The sequence below is a fragment of the Vicia villosa genome, linkage group LG7 (assembly GCF_029867415.1).
Source record: "Vicia villosa cultivar HV-30 ecotype Madison, WI linkage group LG7, Vvil1.0, whole genome shotgun sequence".
NCBI lineage: Eukaryota > Viridiplantae > Streptophyta > Magnoliopsida > Fabales > Fabaceae > Vicia > Vicia villosa.
Genome location: NC_081186.1, coordinates 100,888,818 through 100,911,439, shown reverse-complemented (window position 1 = coordinate 100,911,439; position 22,622 = coordinate 100,888,818). Strand labels below are relative to the sequence as shown.

Below are 22,622 nucleotides of genomic sequence, written 5' to 3'. Positions count from 1 at the left end.
AAGAGAATCAATCAAGATAATAATCTAAGGGAAGGGGTTATCCTAATTATTATGTTTGCCTTAAGGGATTGAAAATTGTATGTTGGTTTGAATTTGGGGATTTTATGATGAATTTGATGATATTGATGAAATACCATGATGAATTGTTTGGATTGCATGATTAATATGATGTATGATATTGTTGATTGATGTATCAGTGATTAATAACATGATTTAGACTCGAATCCACTATTGTTGAGGATTTAAAGATTTAAGGTTTGATGAAGAATGATGGAGGTGAACATGTGTGTTTTTGTGATTAGAACTATTAATCCATGTTAGAACTAGGATGATAGACCTTAAATCACAGGAAATCAATGTTTAAAACCAGTTTTTGGGAAAAAGATTGAGTCTGGTATGATGCTGGTCGCACATGAATTTTCTGTAGAATCGCAGAGACCGTTTAGCGCAGTGGAGCTTGCTCTGGAAAATAAAAAGAATCAAATTATAGTATAGAGCTCGCTTAGCGTGGTATAGGCGTACTTAGCGCGGTCCCCTGAAAATGAAAAAATATAATTTTGAAAAATGATTTCAGAATATGGTAACTTATATTTTATTATAATTTCTGAGAATTTTCTAGAATTTACTGTGCACGTTTGGGAAGGTTTAGAAGGAATTTTGTATGTAACTTGATGTCGTGAATTCTTGTGTTTCTATACTTGATTTTGGTGAATGTTGTTATGTTGATTGATAACATGATTAAATGATATATGTGTGATATGTTGATGCTTGTTATGTTGTGTGTTTGAATGATGACATGACGTTGATGAATAAATGAATGATGATGCCATTTTGACTAGCCGTGGTCATTGATTTTGTGATGTTAAGCATCATGCAGTCATAACATATTTGTAGAACGATAGTCCATTGATGTTGTAGGACATTTGGTCCAGTGTTGGCCTTAATCCTATTGTGTACGATTGAGTGTGTTTTGTGTTGAACTCCGTTTCCAAGTTGGAATCGATCCTATGGTGGGGATCTTTGGAGGATGATGAGTGAGTCATCATTGATGAATTGATACCACATGCATGAGTCCACTGTTGTTGCATTGCATTATTGTGACGTTGTGTGAATTGATGATATTTGATTATTTGTGATGTGAAATACTTAAGTGATAATTGTGATTGATTTGTGAGATGATGTTGTGAATAGGTGATGATGTACATGTGTGGGTAAGTATGCGTATATGATGGATACATTGTATCGGTATATGTATGATTGGTTATTTGTATACAACTACTATATCTATTCTTTATGTCTTACATTATGATTATGAAATACTCACCCTTTATGTTTGAATGTTGCCTCCAAGTGGGTAACGCGGAGGTAATCAGGAGTAGTTCGCTGAAGTTTGAGGATATCTTCATGGCTTCCTTTTACCGTTGTTTAGATTTGAAGGGAGTTTTGCTCTGATACGTAACATCGGGGATGTGGTTGTTATTTTTAGAACTATTATGTTCACTTTGATTATTTGAGTTCGAATTACATTTTGAGATTGATACTTTGAATTATAACTCATGAGCCACGAGGTTTATTTGGTGATTTATGAAGATCTTTCTAAAGATGTTTAAGTTATGAATTCCGCTGCGAGATAATTTGTTTGTATGTTGCGATGTTAAATGAAATTTAGTTTCTAAATAAATTTTTAAGAATCTGTGTTATGGAGCATGACTATTGCTTGTGAAGTTTATATGGCGATGTGACGCCCTTGTTGGTGATTTTTATTTGATGTGACATTGGGGGCAATATATAAACCCTCTCACTTGAGAGGGTTAGGTAACACAATTTCAAACCCTTGAAACACTAAATCGTATCTTTGCTCCTTCATACCTTGCAGGTACACCCATTCCTCTTCATCACCAACACTGTGCAGACGTCCTTGACCCTTTCTGGTTCTGATATTCTGATAAGTACAATTATTAATATTATTATATAAAAATGCATATTTATCAATTTTTAAAAAAATATATCACTATTAAACTATTACACATTTTACCAAAAGTGTTTATTTATTTCTTAACTCAACAATAACATCCATAATTTTTTTTAATATTGTTGAAAAACTTAAAATTATATGTTATTTTATAATTGAACGATTTAATTTAACTACAAACGGGGATAAACGAGTACGGATACGGGTATTGAAATACCCATAGGATATAGATACGAGTATGAACATTGGTGTCTACACGAGTATGAGCTCGGGTACGAAAATTTTTTCAAACTGTAAAAATGAGAACGGGAGCTATAATACCCATCCCATAATCTTTCCGTTGCCATCCATAGTTTACTGATTAAACAAAATAACTCATGTTTTTAAATGGTACTATCTCCGTTCCTTTATGTAAGAGACAACTCATTTTTTAGGTTCATTGAATAATCAAGGTATCTAGTCTATAAATTGACCAGTACATTAGTTATTCAATGAATATAAAAAATGAATTGTCTCTTATATAAAAGAACGAAGATAGTAACTTTTAAGAAAGTTAAAATTGATTAAAAATGTTTAAAAAAATAAATTAAATAAATAGTATTATAATTATTTTTGTAATATTGTTACAAATTAATATGTGTGAAGTAGCAATACGTATTTTAAGCCGAAAGAGTAATTAATAATAAAAGAGTATTATGAAAAAAAAAGTGTATTTTAATTTCCATTACAAACTCACCCGTTGATGGAAACCAAAAGCAAAATTGTTGGAATTTTCAAAGGACACTACACTAACACTACTACTCTAGTACTAGTGCTAGTTCTTTTTCAATACAAAAAAGAAACACTACTCATTCCTTAACGTACTTTAATTAATTAATCCCTCAATAAATAATACAATGACTTTTTGGAATAGTAATACAATAATAATTATCTATTCAACTAAATAAAAAATGTAAAATGTATTTTACATTAATCTTGTTAAATCAATTATTTGATAATGACATCAAAGTTTTTCCTACTCCAATTCAGAAAATCGAACCATAGTCATCTCTAACAACCATGTATTATTTGAATAATTTGAATATAAATCTTCAATCACAAAATTACTTTAAAAAAAAATATTCCATATTGATTTTGAACCGAAAGGAAAAATATTGAAAAGTGAAGGCAAAAAATGGTTGGAACTTGGAAGTTTCAAATGTGACTCACACGCTGTGCCCTAATAGTACTCCTTCTTTTTTAATAGTACAAAGTAACTTTAAATAAATAAAAAAAATAAAATTATAACGACTTTATTTAACCTTCCTTCTCCACGAAGTAGTCTTGATTGCTTTTTGGAGGTTTCAAATAAACCAACACTTGCTTCTTCTTCTCTTCAATTTTCACTCTCATTATGGCTTCACCGAAACAACACGTTGAAGAGATACGAAGAACTAAATTCTCTATTGGCGGAGAACCTAATCCCTTGACTGAGGATCTTCACCATGCCGTCAAGAATCTCTCTGCTGAGCTTTATGCTAAAGATGTTCACTTCCTTATGGAACTCGTTCAAGTACATTTTCATCCTTTTCTATTTCACGTCTTTTCTTTCTTATAGTCATGAAGGTAAATAACTGTCTCCGATGCTGTCACGTAAAGACTTTTGCGACTTCTGTATGTGTTACTAGTCAATTGAAGTCGCCGTAGTGTGAATTAATTATAATTTACCGTATCACTATATCGTGATCGCGGTAGTTTTTGCTGATCGGTCTGTTTTTTAGAACTGTCATGCATACTATTTGAATAATAATGTTAAGATTTTATGGTTGATTTTGGGGGTAAACTGTTTAGTTACACGTATTATTAACACTATGCATGATTTGATATTGTAGTTTAAAATCATCGTGGTTGAAATTAATGTTTATAAATATACTGTGAACGAACTTATACAGAATGCTGAAGATAATCATTACAATGAAGGAGTGAAACCGAGACTTGAGTTTGTTATAACTTCGGATGATATTACTCATACTGGTGCTCCGGCGACTTTGCTTATTTTCAATAACGAAAAGGGATTTTCTCCGAAAAACATCGAGTCCATATGCAGTGTTGGACGATCAACCAAGAAAGGGAATCGGAGTAGTGGCTACATTGGAGAGAAAGGTATATTGCATACTTATATTGAATTGAAGTGTTTCTCATAGTGTTGAGTGCTTTTGAAGTAACAAGGATTTGTGCTAATATGATTAATTACTTTCAATGTAGTTTTGTTGAGTTTTTTCGTTGTTTAGCATTTAATTCGTGGTTTAGGGTTTAATTCGTTCGAATGAATTCAATGTAATTCAATCGATCTGTTTTGTAAAACTTAAATGTATTTACTATTTTTTATAGAAACCTTTGTCATTTTTGGAAATACTTGTTCCTCAAGTAATACTTTTAAATTATTGTTTAATGTAGATATTTATTAAAATTGTTAAATTGAAGAAGAAGATGCAAATTTTGATAGAATCTCTTATATTGAATTTCAGGAATTGGTTTCAAGAGTGTGTTTCTGGTTACTGCCCAACCTGATATTTTTAGCAATGAATATCATATAAGGTTCAATGAGAAGCCATGTCCACATTGCAGTCTTGGTTATATAGTTCCTGAATGGGTTGAGGAGAAGCCAACCCTTGCGGACATAAAGAAGATATATGGTCAAGATATTCTTCCAGCTACGACAATTGTCTTACCTTTGAAGTCGGATAAGGTCAATCCTGTCAAACAGCAGCTGTCGAACGTTCATCCAGAAGTCCTTTTGTTTCTGACAAAAATCAGACAACTTTCAGTCAAGGAAGTTAACGAGAATCCCACACAGAACACTGTAACTGCTGTATCAATTTCAAGCGAGATTGACTTTATGACAAGGAAAAACATGAATGCTGAGTCTTACACACTACATCTCTCTGCAGAGGAAAATAGTGATGATGAGATGGAATGCAGCTACTACATGTGGAAGCAAAAGTTTCCGGTCAGGTTTGAAAATATGGTTGAAAGGAGAACAGACGTGGAAGAGTGGGTCGTGACTCTAGCTTTTCCAAATCAGGAGAGGCTTCATAGAGGCAAAAGCTCACCAGGGGTCTATGCATTTCTTCCTACAGAGATGGTTACTAATTTTCCTTTCATTATCCAAGCAGATTTTGTCTTGGCCTCGTCAAGGGAGACAATTCTCTTGGATAATAAATGGAACCAAGGGATACTTGAATGTGTTCCATCTGCCTTTATGGACGCATTCAAAACACTTGTCATAGGATCGGATCAAGCTCCAGTATCTAGTTTGGCTCGAATGTTTAAGTTCCTTCCCGTTGAAAGTTCTCCATTTGAGAAGTTTAATCATGTGAGGGACAAAATCAAAGCAAAGTTGCTTGAAGAAAATATCATTCCGATTGAGACATACACAGAGCAGAAGCACTTCTATAAGCCTGGTGAAGTTTGCAGACTGCTGCCTGAATTCTGGGATATTTTGAATAAAGCCAGGGACGAAGGAGTGTACCTGCTTAACCTCTCTTCTCATGATGGGAGGAAGATCTTGAGTTCTTCCTTTGATACAAGCGAGTATGATCAAGTACTCAACTTTTTAGGGGTGAAGTTTGTCGATGTTGATTGGTATGCAAAGTGTATCCAGAGTTCTAATCTTGTGGATGGAGTATCAGAAGAACTCTATCTTCAGCTTTTACTGTTTGTTGCTAAAAATTGGTCTTCTAAATTTAAGGGCACAGACATTGATAGTATTCCATTGATTAAATATGTGGCCTTGGATGGAACTCTATCCTCTTTCAGTCTTTATGAATGCTCACAACGCCATGCAGGTGCCAAGCGAGTTGTAATTGCAGACTCAAGCGAGTCTAATGCTTGCTCTTGGCTGATCAATTGGAACAAAGAATTTGCATGTGCAGCAAACCGTTTTTTCATACCAGAAAGCACACAAAAAGCTTTCTTGCATTTTCCCCAGAAACAGACTTTGATGGAATGGCTTGTAAATCAAGTTTATGTTACTGATTTGAGTGTGTACACTTTTGCCAAAGTCGTCTGCAGTTCTGTTAAAAATAACAGGAAACATGCTATTGCATATGCTCATTTTTTGTATCACTCGTTATCAAAGGCATATTTGACAAAGCGGGAGGTTGATACTCTTTGTAATTCCATGCCACTTGTTGATAATTATGGTTCTATCACCGAGAGAAGAGAAGGGGTTCTTGTGCCTGCAAATGTGAGCAAATGGGCAGACTTGATTGTTTCTAATCCTTGGAGGAATGAAGATTATGTTGAGCTTGGAAAGGATTACCTTAATGCATCATTTTGTGCAGGTCAATTTACAGATTCCGGGAAGCTTATTAATTTCCTCAAAACTCATGTAGGAGCTTCTGACATACCTTATATTTCTCCTCCAAATGCTGGATTTTCAGCTGTTGATACTCCACTAACCAAAGATAATGCCTTTTTGCTCTTGGATTGGATTCGGAATCTGAGGTACAAAGGAGTGCACCTACCAAAGAGGTTTTTGGAATGCATAAAAGAAGGTAGCTGGCTTAAAAATACTGTCAATGGATACAGGCCCCCCTCAAAATCGTTCTTAATTCGCTCACCATTGGGGAAAATTCTGCAAACAGGTTCTGTTCTTGTTGATATTCCACTGATTGATGAGAGCTTCTATGGGGATAGAATAATTACATATGAAGAAGAGTTGAAAACAATTGGAGTGATGTCCAGTTGTGAGGAAGCATGCAATTTCATTGGAAAAGAACTGATGACTCGTGCATCTTCCTTCACTTTAAGCAAGAATCATGTTCTTTTGATGCTTAACTTCATCCGATATCTCAGGGGAAGTCTTCTTCCTTTGGACAAATTTGTGAACAGCATCAAAGATGGGCCTTGGCTCAAGACATCTTGGGGTTATAGGTCTCCTAAGGGATCTGTATTGAATGATTCTGAATGGAAAGTTGCATCTGAAATTAGCAATATCCCTTTTATCGACCAATCTTATTTTGGTTATGAAATATATAATTACAAAGAGGAACTCAAGTTGCTAGGAGTGATAGTTGGCTTAAGTGGTAATTATCAAACTGTCATCAAGCATTTAAAATCACCCGCATATTTGGCCTCTTTGACAGCCGAGGCTGTTCTTTTGACAATGCATTGTATGAGACTCTTGAATGACTCTAGTAAAGTCTCTACTTCACTGAAGGGAACAAGCTGTCTGAAGACAAATATGGGTTTCAAAAAGCCAAGTGAATGTTTCTTGTATGACCCAGTTTGGGGCTGCATTTTGGATGTATTCAGTGGCCTTCCTGTGATTGATCATAAATTCTATGGAGAGAAGATTTTTTCTTACAAAGCTGAGCTGAGGAAAATCGATGTGGTGGTTGATTTTGAAGATGCTATCAAAAAATTTGCTTCTCTCTTCAAACAGAAGGCATCACAAACTTCATTTGATAAAGACAATGTCATATCATTTCTTTCTTGTTGCAGGAAGCTGAAGGGAACTGAATATAGATTTCCTCCCGATTTCTCAACCATTATACATAATCAGAAGTGGCTGTACACTAAAGTTGGCTGTTACGCATGCCCGAAAAAATGCATATTATATGGTCCGGAGTGGAAATCTATATCTTCAATTACTTGTCTCCCATTCATTGACGACAGCGACAGATTTTATGGTACGGCAATACATGGATACAGGGAAGAGCTAAAGAACATTGGCGTTGTTACTGAATTGAAACAGGGATTGAGCTTTGTGCCCAAGTGTCTGAATTTTCCTTCAAATACCTCCACCATTACTCCAGAAAGTGTGTTTTCTTTGCTGGAATGCATCCGAAGTCTATTGAGCGAGAAGAAGCTTTCCATTGATGACGAGTTTAAAAACAGATTGTCCAGAAATTGGCTGAAGACACATGCTGGTTATAGGCCTCCAGAGACGTGTTTGTTGTTTGATTCCAAGTGGAGTTCTTTCTTTAGTCCAACTGATGGGCCTTTTATTGATGCGAATTTTTATGGACCTGAAATAGCATCTTTCCAGAGAGAACTTAATGCAGTAGGAGTCATTATTGACCTTGAGAACGGGTGTACCTTGCTTTCCAACCACCTTGACTCTCTCTCTAACACTGACAATATTGTGAAGATATATAGGTATTTCAATTAGCAAACTACTTGTTATGTTTATCTATTTGTTTCTTTATTGTCAGCAACCTTAATACTTTTTCTGACTTCTATAATATTGTGGACATATATAGGTACTTGTCTGAATACAATTGGAAACCCGAGAAGCAAGATGACAAGAAAATTTGGATTTCGAATGGAACCGAAGGTGGGAAATGGGTCAATTCTGAAGAATGCGTCATACATGACCCGGATAAGCTTTTTAGTTTAAAGTTTTATGTTCTTGAAGATATCTATGATAAGAAAATTCTTCCCTTCTTAACCTTTTCCATGGAAGTCAGGACTAAGCCCTCACTTGATGATTATGTTGATCTTTGGAATGTTTGGGAGAGATCGTCCGAAGAATTGTCGAATGACAAGTGCTGGAAATTCTGGATGTTTATCATGAAACACTTGAGCACAAGTACCGAAAAGAAACTTTCTGACAGGCTGATCAAACTACCTGTATCAACAAGCAGCCATGAAATATTTCTAGTAGATAAGGAAGATGCTTTTATTCCTGATAACCTTCATTTGAAGAAGCTTTTTGAGCAGGAGAAAATTTTTGTGTGCTATCCTCAGCAGAATTTTGGGCCATCTTCCATTGCTAAGTTGTATGACATATACAGAAAGATAGGTGCTCGGAATATCTCTGAATCACTTTGCAAAGAACAATCATCATTTGTTAATGATAATGATGTTGAAATGGTGGAAGTTGATCCTAATAATATTTTCAACTTGAAAGGTTTGGTTAAGTTGATTCTTAGTTTCCTTGCTTCTTCAAGTCTGAAAATGGAACCTGAGAAGAGGCATGAAGCTGTTCAAGGTCTTCTCAACCTGAGTTTCCTCAAGACAATGGTGCCGGTCACGGCAAGCTATAGTTTGTCACTGTCATCAGGGGACATCATTACGAAGAAAGATGACAAAATGGTTCGCTGGGACAAGCAAAGTTCCAAGTTTTTCATCCATAAGATGGATGAGCCTGAGAGAAATGCTCTGAAGTATGCAACATATTTCTGTGAGACAATATCAGAAGGTGTTTTGTCTGAGAATCATGACTGCGTTCCTGCTCTCTCAGAATTGATCACACTGGGGTTTGTGCTGAAATTCAAGAATGAAGATATCGAATTTCTGATGGAGTCCAAGAATTTACAAATTTTCTGTGAAGATGAAAAGTTCCTCAGTTCTGCCTTCCCATCTGACTAAGTATCATGTATTGGTTTTACTTGTTACTGTGTGTGCCTATTTGCTACTTTAGTAAAGTTCTATGAATGATCAAATGTTGGTGTTATTTGTTTCTGCTATGTCTGGATAGATGCTTTGGTTTGCAATATGCAGCAGCTGTAGTGTTTATGTCTTTTCTGCAGTTGTAGCACTGTTTATTGTTTGTTTCTGATATAATGCAGTTTAAAGGGAATAATCTCTCTGAAAAGTTAGTTTCCTTTGGGTTTTTGTTTGTATTTTGAAGTGATGTCATTTCAAGTAATGCATGCATCAAGTGTATCAGTTCGTAATGCCTCAATCTCCTTTGCAACATGTATTCATCTTTTAAGTATTAAATTAATTATTTAATAGAAGCTTCAAGTTGTAATCTATAACAAATAGGATAATATTGTTATGTTTATTCTTTGAGTTCCTCCTGGACTCTTTGAATCCATATTTTTTTCACAAATCTCATGATTCATTGCATTAAAACCAGCCTCTTCATGCTATTACCCCAAGCATAAATACAATATCCATATATGCATTAGTAAACATAGACACATTTCTTTCACTAGTTTTTTTAATAGCATATGATTTAAATCAGCTGAACATACAAGTAACATGACATAACATAACATCGTCAATCATTATTCGAAACAAAAAAGATTCAAAATCAGAACTTATTGGTTTGGAAGGTAGTTGTGATTAAGGGTCAATGTCGAAATCGTAAAGTATTTCATTCTTCTTAGTATTACCAAGCATCTTTACCGAGTTCAAATCATGAAAGACATAGTGAGAATAATAAAAAGTTAGTTTGACAATATTTATATTTGGCTAGTTTATAGATAGACACTAGATTACATTATAGGTTTCGAACATGTAAGACATCTTTAAGAATTAACCACGACACCGATTTTCCTCAGCTCAGCTTTGTAAAAAATTATTCATATTAATTTGGATTTTATATATGTTCCTAACAAGCTCAACCAAGGTGTTCCTAACATAGGTCCATATACATTTTGCCCAAACAAATTGACGAAGTTCAAATCAAATTTTGTTTATACCATATACATTTTCTATCATCAGAAGCTTTGAATCATTTGAATTTTGAAGGAATACCATGTTTCTATCATTAGAAGCTTTGAATCATCAGCAACAGTAACCAAGCAATAGTGAGATGGATGAAAGACAACATAAGGAACCTTCTATTAGCTGAGAGCATTGAGCTGGTCAAGAACCACATCCAACCAATAGAAATATAGAATAGCAACACCAGAAGTGGCCCACATACTCATTATTGAAAAGTATAATTTCACATTAATTGTTATGTGTGTAATGTTGGGTTGGTCCACCTAGCAGCATAAACTTGACTATTTTTCATGTCATGACTCATTTTTTGTCCCTTCCCTTTGTATATATAGACCAAGTCTTTTCCTACACGCTTTCTGACTCTCAAACTCTTCAATTTTCCAATCTTCCCCTTGATCAATCTGCTCATTTTGAAGGATGGCCGAGCAAATTCCATATGGCCTTACTGAAAGCATCATCAAAAGGTGAACAAATCTTCATCCCTTTTTCTACTCCTTTCATTAAAACTATTTTTTAATATTATTTAATACCTTTTTAGAAGAAGAATATCAATTTAAACATTTAGTTAGTGTACTGAATTGTTGTTTCTTTTGACAGCTTGGCTTCAGTGGCTTATCATGAAATTCGACAGATATATGGTGTTAAGCTTGAGGTGGATAGGCTTCGGGAGACAGTTGAATCCATTAAAGCTGTGCTCCTTGATGCTGAAGAGAAGCAAGAACAAAACCATGCGGTACAAAACTGGATTAGAAGACTCAATGATGTGCTTCATCCTGCTGATGACTTGCTAGATGAATTTGTTATTGAAGATATGAGACACAAAATGGAAGTACAGGAGAAGAACAAAGTGTCAAAGGTATTGCATTCCTTATCTCCAAACAGAATTGTTTTTCGCCATAAAATGGCTCATGGAATAGAAAAAATACGAAAAAGTTTTAATGATGTAGTAGATGAAATGGCTAAGTTGAATTTGAGCCAAAATGTTGTGGTGGTTAGGCAAACTAACGAAGTCATGAGAGAAACTAGTTCTTTTGTATTAGAGTCAGATATCATTGGTAGAGAAAATAACAAAAAAGAGATTATAAGTTTGTTGAGGCAACCGCATAGAAATCACAATGTATCCTTGATTGCTATTGTTGGTATTGGTGGTTTAGGAAAGACAGCTCTTTCTCAGTTGGTATATAATGATGAAGAAGTGCAAAGTATATTTGAAAAGAAGATGTGGGTATGTGTCTCTGAAAACTTTGATATCAAAACTATTTTGAAGAACATATTGGAGTCATTACTGAATGGAAAAGTCGATGAAAACTTATCATTAGACAACTTGCAAAGTAACCTCCGTCAAAATTTATCTGGAAGTAAGTACTTGTTAGTCCTAGATGACATTTGGAATGAGAGTCATCAAAAATGGATTGAATTGAGAACTTACTTGATGTGTGGTGCTGAAGATAGTAAGATTCTAGTGACGACTCGTAGTAAAACTGTGGCACAGACAATGGGTGTATGTGATCCTTATGTTTTGAATGGTTTGACTTCAGAAGAATCATGGGGTTTGTTAAAGAACATCGTTACATATGGTAATGAGGTCGAAGTAGTGAACCAAACTCTTGAATCTATTGGTAAGAAGATAGCAGAAAAGTGCAGCGGAGTTCCACTAGCTATCAGAACACTAGGAGGCCTATTACAAAGTAAAAGTAGTGAGAGTGAATGGAACAATGTCTTGCAAGGTGACTTTTGGAGATTATGCGAAGACGAAAATAGCATCATGCCTGTTCTGAAACTGAGTTATCGTAACTTGTCACCTCAACAGAGACAATGTTTTGGATATTGCTCTATATATCCAAAGGATTGGGAAATAGAGAAGGATGAGTTGATTCAAATGTTCATTGCACAAGGATATCTCAAATCTTCACCTGAAATTGAATTCATGGAAGATGTTGGTGACCAATTCGTGAAGGTTTTCTTGACAAAATCAATTTTCCAAGATGCAAAAATGGACGAAGACGGGGATATATATAGTTTCAAAATGCATGATTTAATGCATGACCTTGCAATGCAAGTAGCTGGCAAAGATTGTTGTTCCTTGGATGGTGAGGCGAAAGAACTAATTAGAAGGCCCATGCATGTATCGTTGCTACATAATGCCATTGGTTTGTTGAACTCATTGGATGCAAGCAGACTTAGAACTTTGGTTTTGCTGTCCTCGTCTCCCTATTTGACAGGATTGGATGGGGAGGAATTGTCGGTTATTTCAAACTTCAAATACTTGCGCGTCTTGAAACTGTCAGGTTCTTCTTTAACCAAGCTATCTGGTTCAATTGGAAAATTAAAGCATTTAAGATGCCTTAACTTATATGATTGCAGGGCTTCAATAGATATTTTCAAATCCATAAGCAATCTTGTTTTCCTAAAATCATTGAAATTGCGAATCCGTGAAATCGCTATTGATGAGTTTAAGGGGAGTGGTACTCATAGTTCAAACTGGCTCTCTTCACTAACAAATATTGTTGAAATCTCTATCACTGATTGTGGAAATTTGCAGTTTCTCCCCTCATTGGAACGTCTCCCATTCCTTAAGTCACTTCATATAAGTTCCCTTAGATCTCTGACTTACATACAATACGAGAAGCCTATTTTTCCTGAAAAATTCTTCCCATCTTTGGAGAGCCTCAGGTTGGAGGATTGCTCAAGCTTGTTGGGATGGTGTAGTATAGGAGGTGTTTTTTACTCTTCACAATCACATGATCTATCCTTCCATCCCTTTCCTCTTCTTTCTCATTTATCTATCAAAGGATGTCCAATGCTGACTTGCATGCTTGCTTTTCCAAAACTTGACAAGAGTTTGGAGTTAAACGGTAGTAATGTGAATGCACTCTATACAACATTAGATAGTCAGACTCAGAGCCTCTCATTGTCCCCTCTTTCCATGCTCAAATCCTTGTGCATCGGTGGAGAACTAATTGCTGTCGGTAACATCCCAGAGAAATGGATGCTAAATCTTACTTCTCTCCAACATCTTCAAATTGAATGTTTTTCAAGTAAACAATTTCATGACATTGCTATTTGGTTTAATGACGGCTTCAACTGTCTTCCTTCTCTACTAAAAATCACTTTACAACATTGTGATGACCTAAAGACATTTCCTGATTGGATATGTAGCCTCTCGTCGCTTCAACATGTGACCATAAGGTATCTGACATGTTTAGCATCGGTGCCTGAAGGAATGTCTCGTCTTACCAAATTACAGACCCTAGAAATCATTGCATGTCCCCTGTTAGTTAAAGAATGCGCCACACAATTGAATGCGACTTGGTCCAGAATTGCTCATATCCCAAACATAATCTTAAGGGATTTCATTTAGAAAGGTAACATATAGCCTCTTAAAACAACTGTTTCTATTTGTTTGATTTTCAATAGTAAATAGCTTCCAATATCATGGACTGATAGTTTTCTTGTCTTCTTTTATGGTAACCAAAGATGCTAAAAGGCCTAAGGAGAGAGAACATATACATCAACCAAAGAGGAAGTTTCAAAATCTTTGGAGTTTGTGTTAGTGCTATAATACTTTCCTCAGGGGTTGATATCTTTGTCAATGTCGTCTTTTCAAACTCTTATGAAGTTGTATGATCAATTGTTGGTTGTTTCTGCTATGCCTGTAAAGCTGGTTTGCACTTTGAGGAGAAGTTGTGCATTATTGTTTGCTTAAAAAGACTAATATTGTGGAAGATATAAAAAATTGATTTTATGTACGAATTTATCTCAAAATTAACTAAATTGAAATATCTTCACTAATAAATGAGAACCTCTAAAGAAAAGTTGTATGGATTTGGAAAGTTAGTTGTGGGAGAGAGATAGAGCTGTCAAATGGGTCAGCTCGCCCCCGTCCGCTTCGGTCCGGTGGACCAATAAATTTAAATGGGTTAGTTCGGCCCGACCCAATTGTTTAATGAGCTATATAAAACGAGTCCGACCTATTTTTCAAAGGTCCATACGGCTCGATGGGGCAGTCCGACCCGTATTTCAATATTATAGTTTTAATTTTATGAAAAAAATGTAATGAATAAATAGAACAAAACATATGTAGAGAGTCATAAAAATATATAAATGATGTTTAGTATATATATATATATATATATATATATATATATATATATATATATATATATATATATATATATATATATATATATATATATATATATGAACACAAAAACGTACATGTAAAAGTACAAAATAACTTAATATTATCACCAATACTTATCAATTTTTCTCTTCATTTCATAACCATTTCCTTGATCACGTCCTCTTGAAAATATATCTTCATCCTCTTTAACTTTTCTTTATCACTTGAAAACACATTTATGCAATTATATCTTATCTCAATCTTTTTTCCCTAAACTTTACCAAAATCTTTTTTTAATGGGCAAGCCCAAAGCCCGCTTGGTCTAGCCCATGAAAAACATAGGCCCGATGGGCTAACCCAAAAAGACAAGATCGTTTTCTTAAGGTATTTTGTGGTCCATCCCGCACTAAATTGCTGGGCTTATGGGTCGGTCGATGTGCTATAGTACATAAAAGTCACGAAGTTCGATAAACTTTCAAATTTTGGTTTTTTGAAGATTTTCGTGTGCTATACTACATAAAAGTCACGAAGTTTGTTACACTTGAAAAATTTGGTATTTTGGAAGATTTTTGTGTGCTATACTACATAAAATACACGAAGTTCGTTAAATTTGTATACATTCGTATTTTGAAAGATTCTCGTGTGTTATACCACATAAAGGTCACGAAGTTCGTTAAACTTGGAAAATTTGGTCTTTTTGAAGATTTTCGTGTGTTATACTACATAAAAGTCACGAAGTTCGTTAAATTTACAAACTTCGGTATTTTGAAATATTTTTGTGTGCTATACTACATAACATTCACAAAGTTTGTTAAAATTGCATACATTGGTATTTTGGAAGATTTTAGTGTGCTATACTACACAAAAGTCACGAAGTTCGCAAATCTTGCAAAGTTTGGTATTTTGGAAGTTTTTTTGTGCTATAGTATATAAAAGTCATAAAGTTCGTTAAAGTTGAAAATATTGGTATTTATGAAGTTTTTCGTGTGATATACTACATAAAAGTCACAAAGTTCGTTAAACTTGCAATATTTTGTGTTTTTGAAGATTTTCATGTGCTATACTACACAAAAGCCACAAAATTCCTTAAACTTGCAAAGTTTTGTATTTTGGTTGATTTTCGTGTGATATACTACATAAAACTCCCGAAGTTAGTTAAGCTTGTATACATTGGTATTTTGGAAGATCTTCGTGTGCTATATTACATAAAAGTCACGAAGATCGTTAAACTGACAAAATTTGGTCTTTTTGAAAATTTTCGTGTGCTATACTACATAAAAGTCATGAAGTTCGTTTAACTTGCATACATTGGTCTTTTTGAAGATTTTCGTGTGCTAAACTAACCTAAAAGTCACGAAGTTCGTTAAACTTCCAAAATTTGGTCTTTTTGAAGATTATTATATAAAAGTCACGAAGATCTTTAAACTGGTAAAATTTAGTCTTTTTGAAGAATTCTGTGTGCTATACTACATAAAAATCACGAAGTTTGTTAAACTTACAAACTTTGGTATTTTAGAAGATTTTTGTATGCTATATTACATAAAAGTCACGACGTTCGTTAAACTTGGAAATTTTGGTCTTTTTGAAGATTTTTCGTGTTCAATACTACATAAAAGTCATGGAATTCGTTAAACTTACACAATTTGGTATTTTGGAAGATTTTCATGTGCTATACTACATAACACTCACAAAGTTTGTTAAACTTGCGTACATTGGTGTTTTGGGAGATTTTCGTGTGCTATACTGCATAAAATTCACGAAGTTTGTTAAACTTGCAAAGTTTGGTATTTTGGAAGATTTCCGTGTGCTATATACTATATAAAAGTCACGAAATTCGTTAAACTTGATTACATTGGTATGTTAGAAGTTTTCGTGTGATATACTACATCAAAGTCATGAAGTTCGTTAAACTTACAAAATTTGGTTTTTTTGAAGATTTTCATGTGCTATACTACATAAAAGTCACGAAGTTCCTTAAACTTGTAAAGTTTGGAATTTTGGATGATTTTCGTGTTATATACTACTTAAAAGTCACGAAGTTAGGAAAGCTTGCATACATTGGTATTTTGGAAGATTTTCTTATGGTATACTACATAAAATTCACGAAGATCGTTAAACTATTAAAATTTGGTCTTTTCAAAGATTTTCGTGCGTTATACTACATAAAAGTCATGAAGTTCGTTAAACTTGCAAACTTTGGTATTTTGGAATATTTTCGTGAGCTATACTACATAAAATACATGAAATTCGTTAAACTTGTATACATTTGTATTTTAGAAGATATTCGTGTGCTATACTACAAAAAAGTCACAAAGTTCGATAAACTTTAAAATTTTGGTCTTTTTGAAGATTTTCGTGTGCTATACTACATAAAAATTACGAAGTTTGTTACACTTGAAAACATTGGAATTTATGAAGTTTTTCGTGTGATATACTACATAAAAGTCACGAAGTTTGTTAAACTTTCAATATTTTGTCTTTTTAAAGATTCTTGTGTGCTATCTACTTAATAAAAATGTAAGGTTGTTATGATGGCAACCCTAGACAAAAAACCCTAGCATTTGCTTATGTGTCATCTTCGCATAACCTCATGCTTATGTGTCTTCTCTACAAAATTCTATCTCCTAAAATTCTACCAATTAAATATAATAATAATAATAAAAATTGTAATTAATTTTTAATGGACAACAAATTAATTTTTAAATTAACTCAAATTAATCCAAATTACTAACAATATTTTATTATTTAATATTTTATAACTCTCAAATATATTTCAATTATAAAGTTTAAAAATATTAGATAAAAAACTTTTATATGTATGTATTTTAATATTTATACTTTTAATAATATTTTATTATTTAATATTTTATAACTCTCAAATATATTCTAATTATAAAGTATACAAATATTAGATAAAAACTTTTATATGTATATATTTTTAACTTTAATATGTATGTATTTTATATTTATATTTTTAATCATATTTTGTTTTTTAAATTCTACCAATTAAATATAATAATCAGAATTATATTTAATTTTTTATGGACAACAAATTAATTTTTACACTAACTCAAATTCTTCCAAATTACTCATTTAATGATAATAATAATAATATTTTATTATTTAATATTTTGTTACTCTCAAATATATTCCAATTATAAAGTATAAATATATTAGATAAAAAACTTATATATATATATATATATATATATATATATATATATATATATATATATATATATATATATATATATATATATATATATATATATTTTTAACTCTCATATAAATTCTAATTATAAAGTATAAAAATATTAGATATAAATACTTTTTTATGTATATATATTTTAACTTTTATATGTATGTATTTTTATGTGTATATCTTTAATAATAATATTTAAATTCTGTCAATTAAATATAATAATAATAAGAATTATATTTAATTTTTAATGGACAACATACTAAATTTTACATCAACTATAATTCTTCCAAAATACTCATATAATGATAATAACAATATTTTATATTTTAATGTTTTGTAACTATCAAATATATTTCAATTATAAAGTATAAAAATATTAGATGAAACACTTTATATGTATGTATTTTAATGTTTATATTTTTAATAGTATTTTATTATTCAATATTTTGTAACTCTCAAATATAATCTAATTATAAAGTAAATATTAGATAAAAAAACTTTTATATGTATATATTTTTAAATTTTATATGTATGTATTTTTTATGTTTATATTTTATTATTTAATATTTTATGTGTTAAAGTTCTTTTTGTACAAATGATTTATTTGTATATATAATATAATTATTTATATTTTTATACTTATAAAATTATGTGTTAAAATTATTTGTATAAAAATTATTTTATTTGTATAAATAATATAATTTATACAAACCCTAATTTTAAATTTTTTAGTTTGATCCTACATTAAATATAAATCATAACAAATAAACATGTTAAGAATAAATTTTCAAATTTAAAAAATATCAAGAACGAAAATTTATATGAATTATAAAAATAAATATTAAATATTATACAATTATATTAATAACAAAATTAAAATAATAATTAATGCATTAAATTACAATGTATAACTCCTATAATAAATTGTAAATAAATTGAAAAGTACGTTTTTTATGTCATTTTACATTAAGAATACAATGAATATATTATACAATTATAATAATTATAAAATTTAAATAATAGTTACTGCATAAAATTATTATGTATAACTCCCGTAATCAATTGTAATAAAAATTAAAACCTACATGTTTATGTCATTAGTAATGACCAAAAACTAGACTTTTCTGTTCCAATGAAATTAAAAATGATGACATAATTTAATTTGATACTACATTAAATATAAATAATATTATTAAGTATAAAAATAATAATAATAATAATAATAATAATAATAATATAGTTCAAGTATTCATATTTTTATTCTTATAAAATTATGTGTTAAAATTATTTATATAAAAATTATTTTATTTATTTAAATAATATAATTGACACAAACCCTAATTTTAATTTTTTTAATTTGATACTACATTAAATATAAATAATAATAATAATAATAATAATAATAACAATAATAATAATAACAATAATAATAATAATAAATATGAATATTAATAGTAAAAAGTAATTCCTTATGTTAAGAATAAATTTTCAAAATTAAAAAAAATTAAGAACTAAAATTTATATTCATTATACATTAAAATTAAATATTATACAATTATAATAATCACAAAATTAAAATAATAATTATTGTATAAAATTACTTTGTATAACTCCTATAATAAATTGTAATTAAAATTGAAACCTACATTTTTTATGTTATTTTATATTAAACATACAGAGAATGTTAAAAATTATACAATTATAATAATGAAAAAATTAAAATAATAATTATTGTATAAAATTATTTTGTATAACTCCTATAATCAATTGTAATAAAAATTGAAACCTACATTTTTATGTCATTAGTAATGACAAAAAATTTAGACTTTTCGATTCCAACAAAATTAAAAATGATGATTGACTATAAATATGTCTTTTCTTTAACATCTTCGCCTATATGAGAATGTTTTGATCAAAGAGATTGTACTTTGTAGGTAGAAGAAAATATTCTTATTCTGTATTTGTATTATGCATTTGTATCGCATTCATAGTTGTAGTTTATAATTCTGTTTTTATTATATATTCGTATTATGGATTTGTATCTCATTCATAATTATAATTTATAACTCTTATCCATTCTAATTTATATATTTATATATAATGTCAAAATCTTGATTAAGTGTTATATTTTATTTAGATAGTATAGATAATTTAGGTATGTTTTCATTGAGTATTGTATTTTATTTGGGGATGTAAATAATATATATCACACTTTTATGAATATATATATATATATATATATATATATATATATATATATATATATATATATATATATATATATATATATATATATATATATATATATATAAGTAGTTTCTAAAATAACACAGGTAAAGTAGATGATATTCACCATGTGAAGTAAGTGGAGGAGCAACTGCAAAATGATGAAAGTTAAAACAAGCTCAATTGTATGATATTTAAACAACATGCAAAAGCTTGGGATTAATTAAAAAATAAATTGTGTTTGATAAAATCTTTCATTAATCGTAATAAAATTGAGAAAATTTTATACAAAAAAGATAGGATAGTTAACGATTATTCTATTCATTTTTTATGTATATATAAAAGTCATTTTTTTATCATATTTATAATTTCATTATTTTTTGAATTTTTAGGTTGAATCACATTTTTATGAGAAAAAGGTGAGTTGATAAATCACATTGGATTATAAGAATGAATTTTAGATTGAAAACGTGTTTCATAGAATTAGACTAATATATTATTTGAGTTATCTTTTTCATTGCTATAACTAGTGTCTTACTCGTGCGTTCGCACGGGTACTCGTCTTTTTCGCGCATTGTGATTGAGAAAAATAAAAGATATTAGTAAAAGATTAAGTTTTGAGTAAAATTGAAAAGTTATATAAATAGTAATATTTTATTTGACAAATTATAATGAAGGAAAAGTTTTAAAAACGCAAATTCACAAATTATAATAAAGAAATATTCAATCAAATTATATAATTCAATTAGTAATAACTATTTAATATAATTGATTAAACTACAAACTATTAGCCCAATCTCAAACTATGAGCTAAGGATAATCGATTATTTTGGGTAGCTAAGGAGAAAATTAATTATTTTGGCTCAATTATAACTACAAACTATCAGCCCAATCTCAAACTATCCATTTATAATAATGATTAATTCAAAATACATAATTAATAGAAAAATACTTTGACCAGTTACTTCATGTTCCCGTTAATATTCATTATTTTGATAAGTAACTTCGTATTCCCGTTAATATTTCAAATTTCTTCCCGTTAATTTTCAATATTTTGATCAGTAACTTCATGTTCTTGTTAATATTCATTATTTTGATCAGTAACTCCTTGTTCCCGTTAATATTCATTATTTTGATCAATAAGTTCGTGTTCCCGTTAATATTCCAAATTCGTTTTCGTTAATATTCAAAAAATTAATGTTTCTGTTAATATTCAAAAATTTATCTGTAACTTCGTGTTCATGTTAATATTCAATATTTTGTCGATAACCCCGTGTTCCCGTCAACATTTATTATTTTGATCAGTAACTTCGTGTTCCTGTTAAAATTTGTTCATGTTAATTTTTAAAATTTGGATCAGTAACTTAATATTTTCGATAATATTTAAAATTTTGATCACTAACTTTGTGCTCCCGTTAATATTTAATATTTTAATCAATAACTCCGTGCTCCCGTTAATATTCAATATTTTGATCAGTAACTCCGTGTTCCCAGTAATATTCAATATTTTGATCAGTAAACTTCATTTCCCGTTAATATTCAATATTTTGACCAATAACTTCATGTTCCCCTTAATATTTAATATTTTGATCCGTAACTTTGTGTTCTCGTTGATATTCAATATTTTGTTCAGTAACTTCATGTTCTCGTTAAAATTCAATATTTTGATCAATAACTTCATGTTCCCGTTAATATTCATTATTTTGATCACTAACTTCGTGTTTCCGTTAATATTCCAAATTTGTTCCTGTTAATATTCAATAGTTTGATTAATAACGCCATGTTTCCGTTATTATTCAATATTTTTAGCAGTAACTCCATGTTCCCGTTAATATTATATACTTTGCTCTGTAATTTAATACTCACGTTAATGTTCAATATTTTGATTACTAACTTCATGTTCTCGTTAATATTCAATATTTTGATTAATAACTTCATGTTCCCGTTAATATTCAATATAGTTTGATCAATAATTTTGTTTTCCCGTTAATATTCAATAGTTTGATCAATAACTTCGTTTTCTCGTTAATATTCAATATTTTGATCAGTAACATTATGCTCTCGTTAACATGTCATTTTTTATCAGTAACTTCATGTTTCCGTTAATATTCAATACATTTAATATTTTGATCAGTAATTTTATATTGCCTTTAATATTAACTTCATGTACCCATTAATATTAAAAAAAATTCTATTAATATTCAATATTTTGATTAATAACTACATGTTCCCATTAATATTCAATTTTTTTTATCAGTAACTTCATGTTTCTATTAATATTCAATATTTTGATGATATTTTTAAAACAAAATTAAATTAATTTTAACATTGTTTAAAAATATTTGATGATAATTAAAATATTTTATAATAACAAAAATCTTAAATTGACAAATTATAATGAAGAAATATTCTATCAAATTATATAATACAATTAATAATAAATATTTAATATAATTGATTAAACTCAATTTACAAATCAAATATATTATTCCATATATAAAAATATTTGAATCAATAGTTAATTATTCCTATATATAAATATTTTGTTTTGGAATTATTTATAAAACTATTTTAATCAATTGTAAATTTATTCTTGTTATTATTCAACATTTAATTAAATATGTTAATATAAGTACCATATGCGCGTACCATAT

General features: G+C 30.3%; 2 protein-coding genes across 2 annotated transcripts; both read left to right on the top strand.

The window, feature by feature from the left end:
- The first annotated feature begins 3,283 nt into the window (after positions 1-3,283).
- On the top strand, positions 3,284-9,561 carry LOC131616184 (uncharacterized). The gene is made up of 4 exons (XM_058887449.1): positions 3,284-3,524; positions 3,904-4,114; positions 4,480-8,116; positions 8,221-9,561. Exons 1-4 carry the CDS (start codon positions 3,366-3,368, stop codon positions 9,329-9,331), a joined length of 5,118 nt encoding a protein of 1,705 aa, XP_058743432.1. The 5' UTR covers positions 3,284-3,365; the 3' UTR covers positions 9,332-9,561.
- A 1,166-nt stretch (positions 9,562-10,727) lies between these two features.
- Positions 10,728-14,504, top strand: LOC131616183 (putative disease resistance protein RGA3). The gene is made up of 3 exons (XM_058887448.1): positions 10,728-10,881; positions 11,015-13,782; positions 13,895-14,504. The coding sequence occupies exons 1-2, from the start codon at positions 10,835-10,837 to the stop codon at positions 13,776-13,778; spliced, it is 2,811 nt and encodes a 936-aa protein (XP_058743431.1). The 5' UTR covers positions 10,728-10,834; the 3' UTR covers positions 13,779-13,782; positions 13,895-14,504.
- Positions 14,505-22,622: the final 8,118 nt, after the last annotated feature.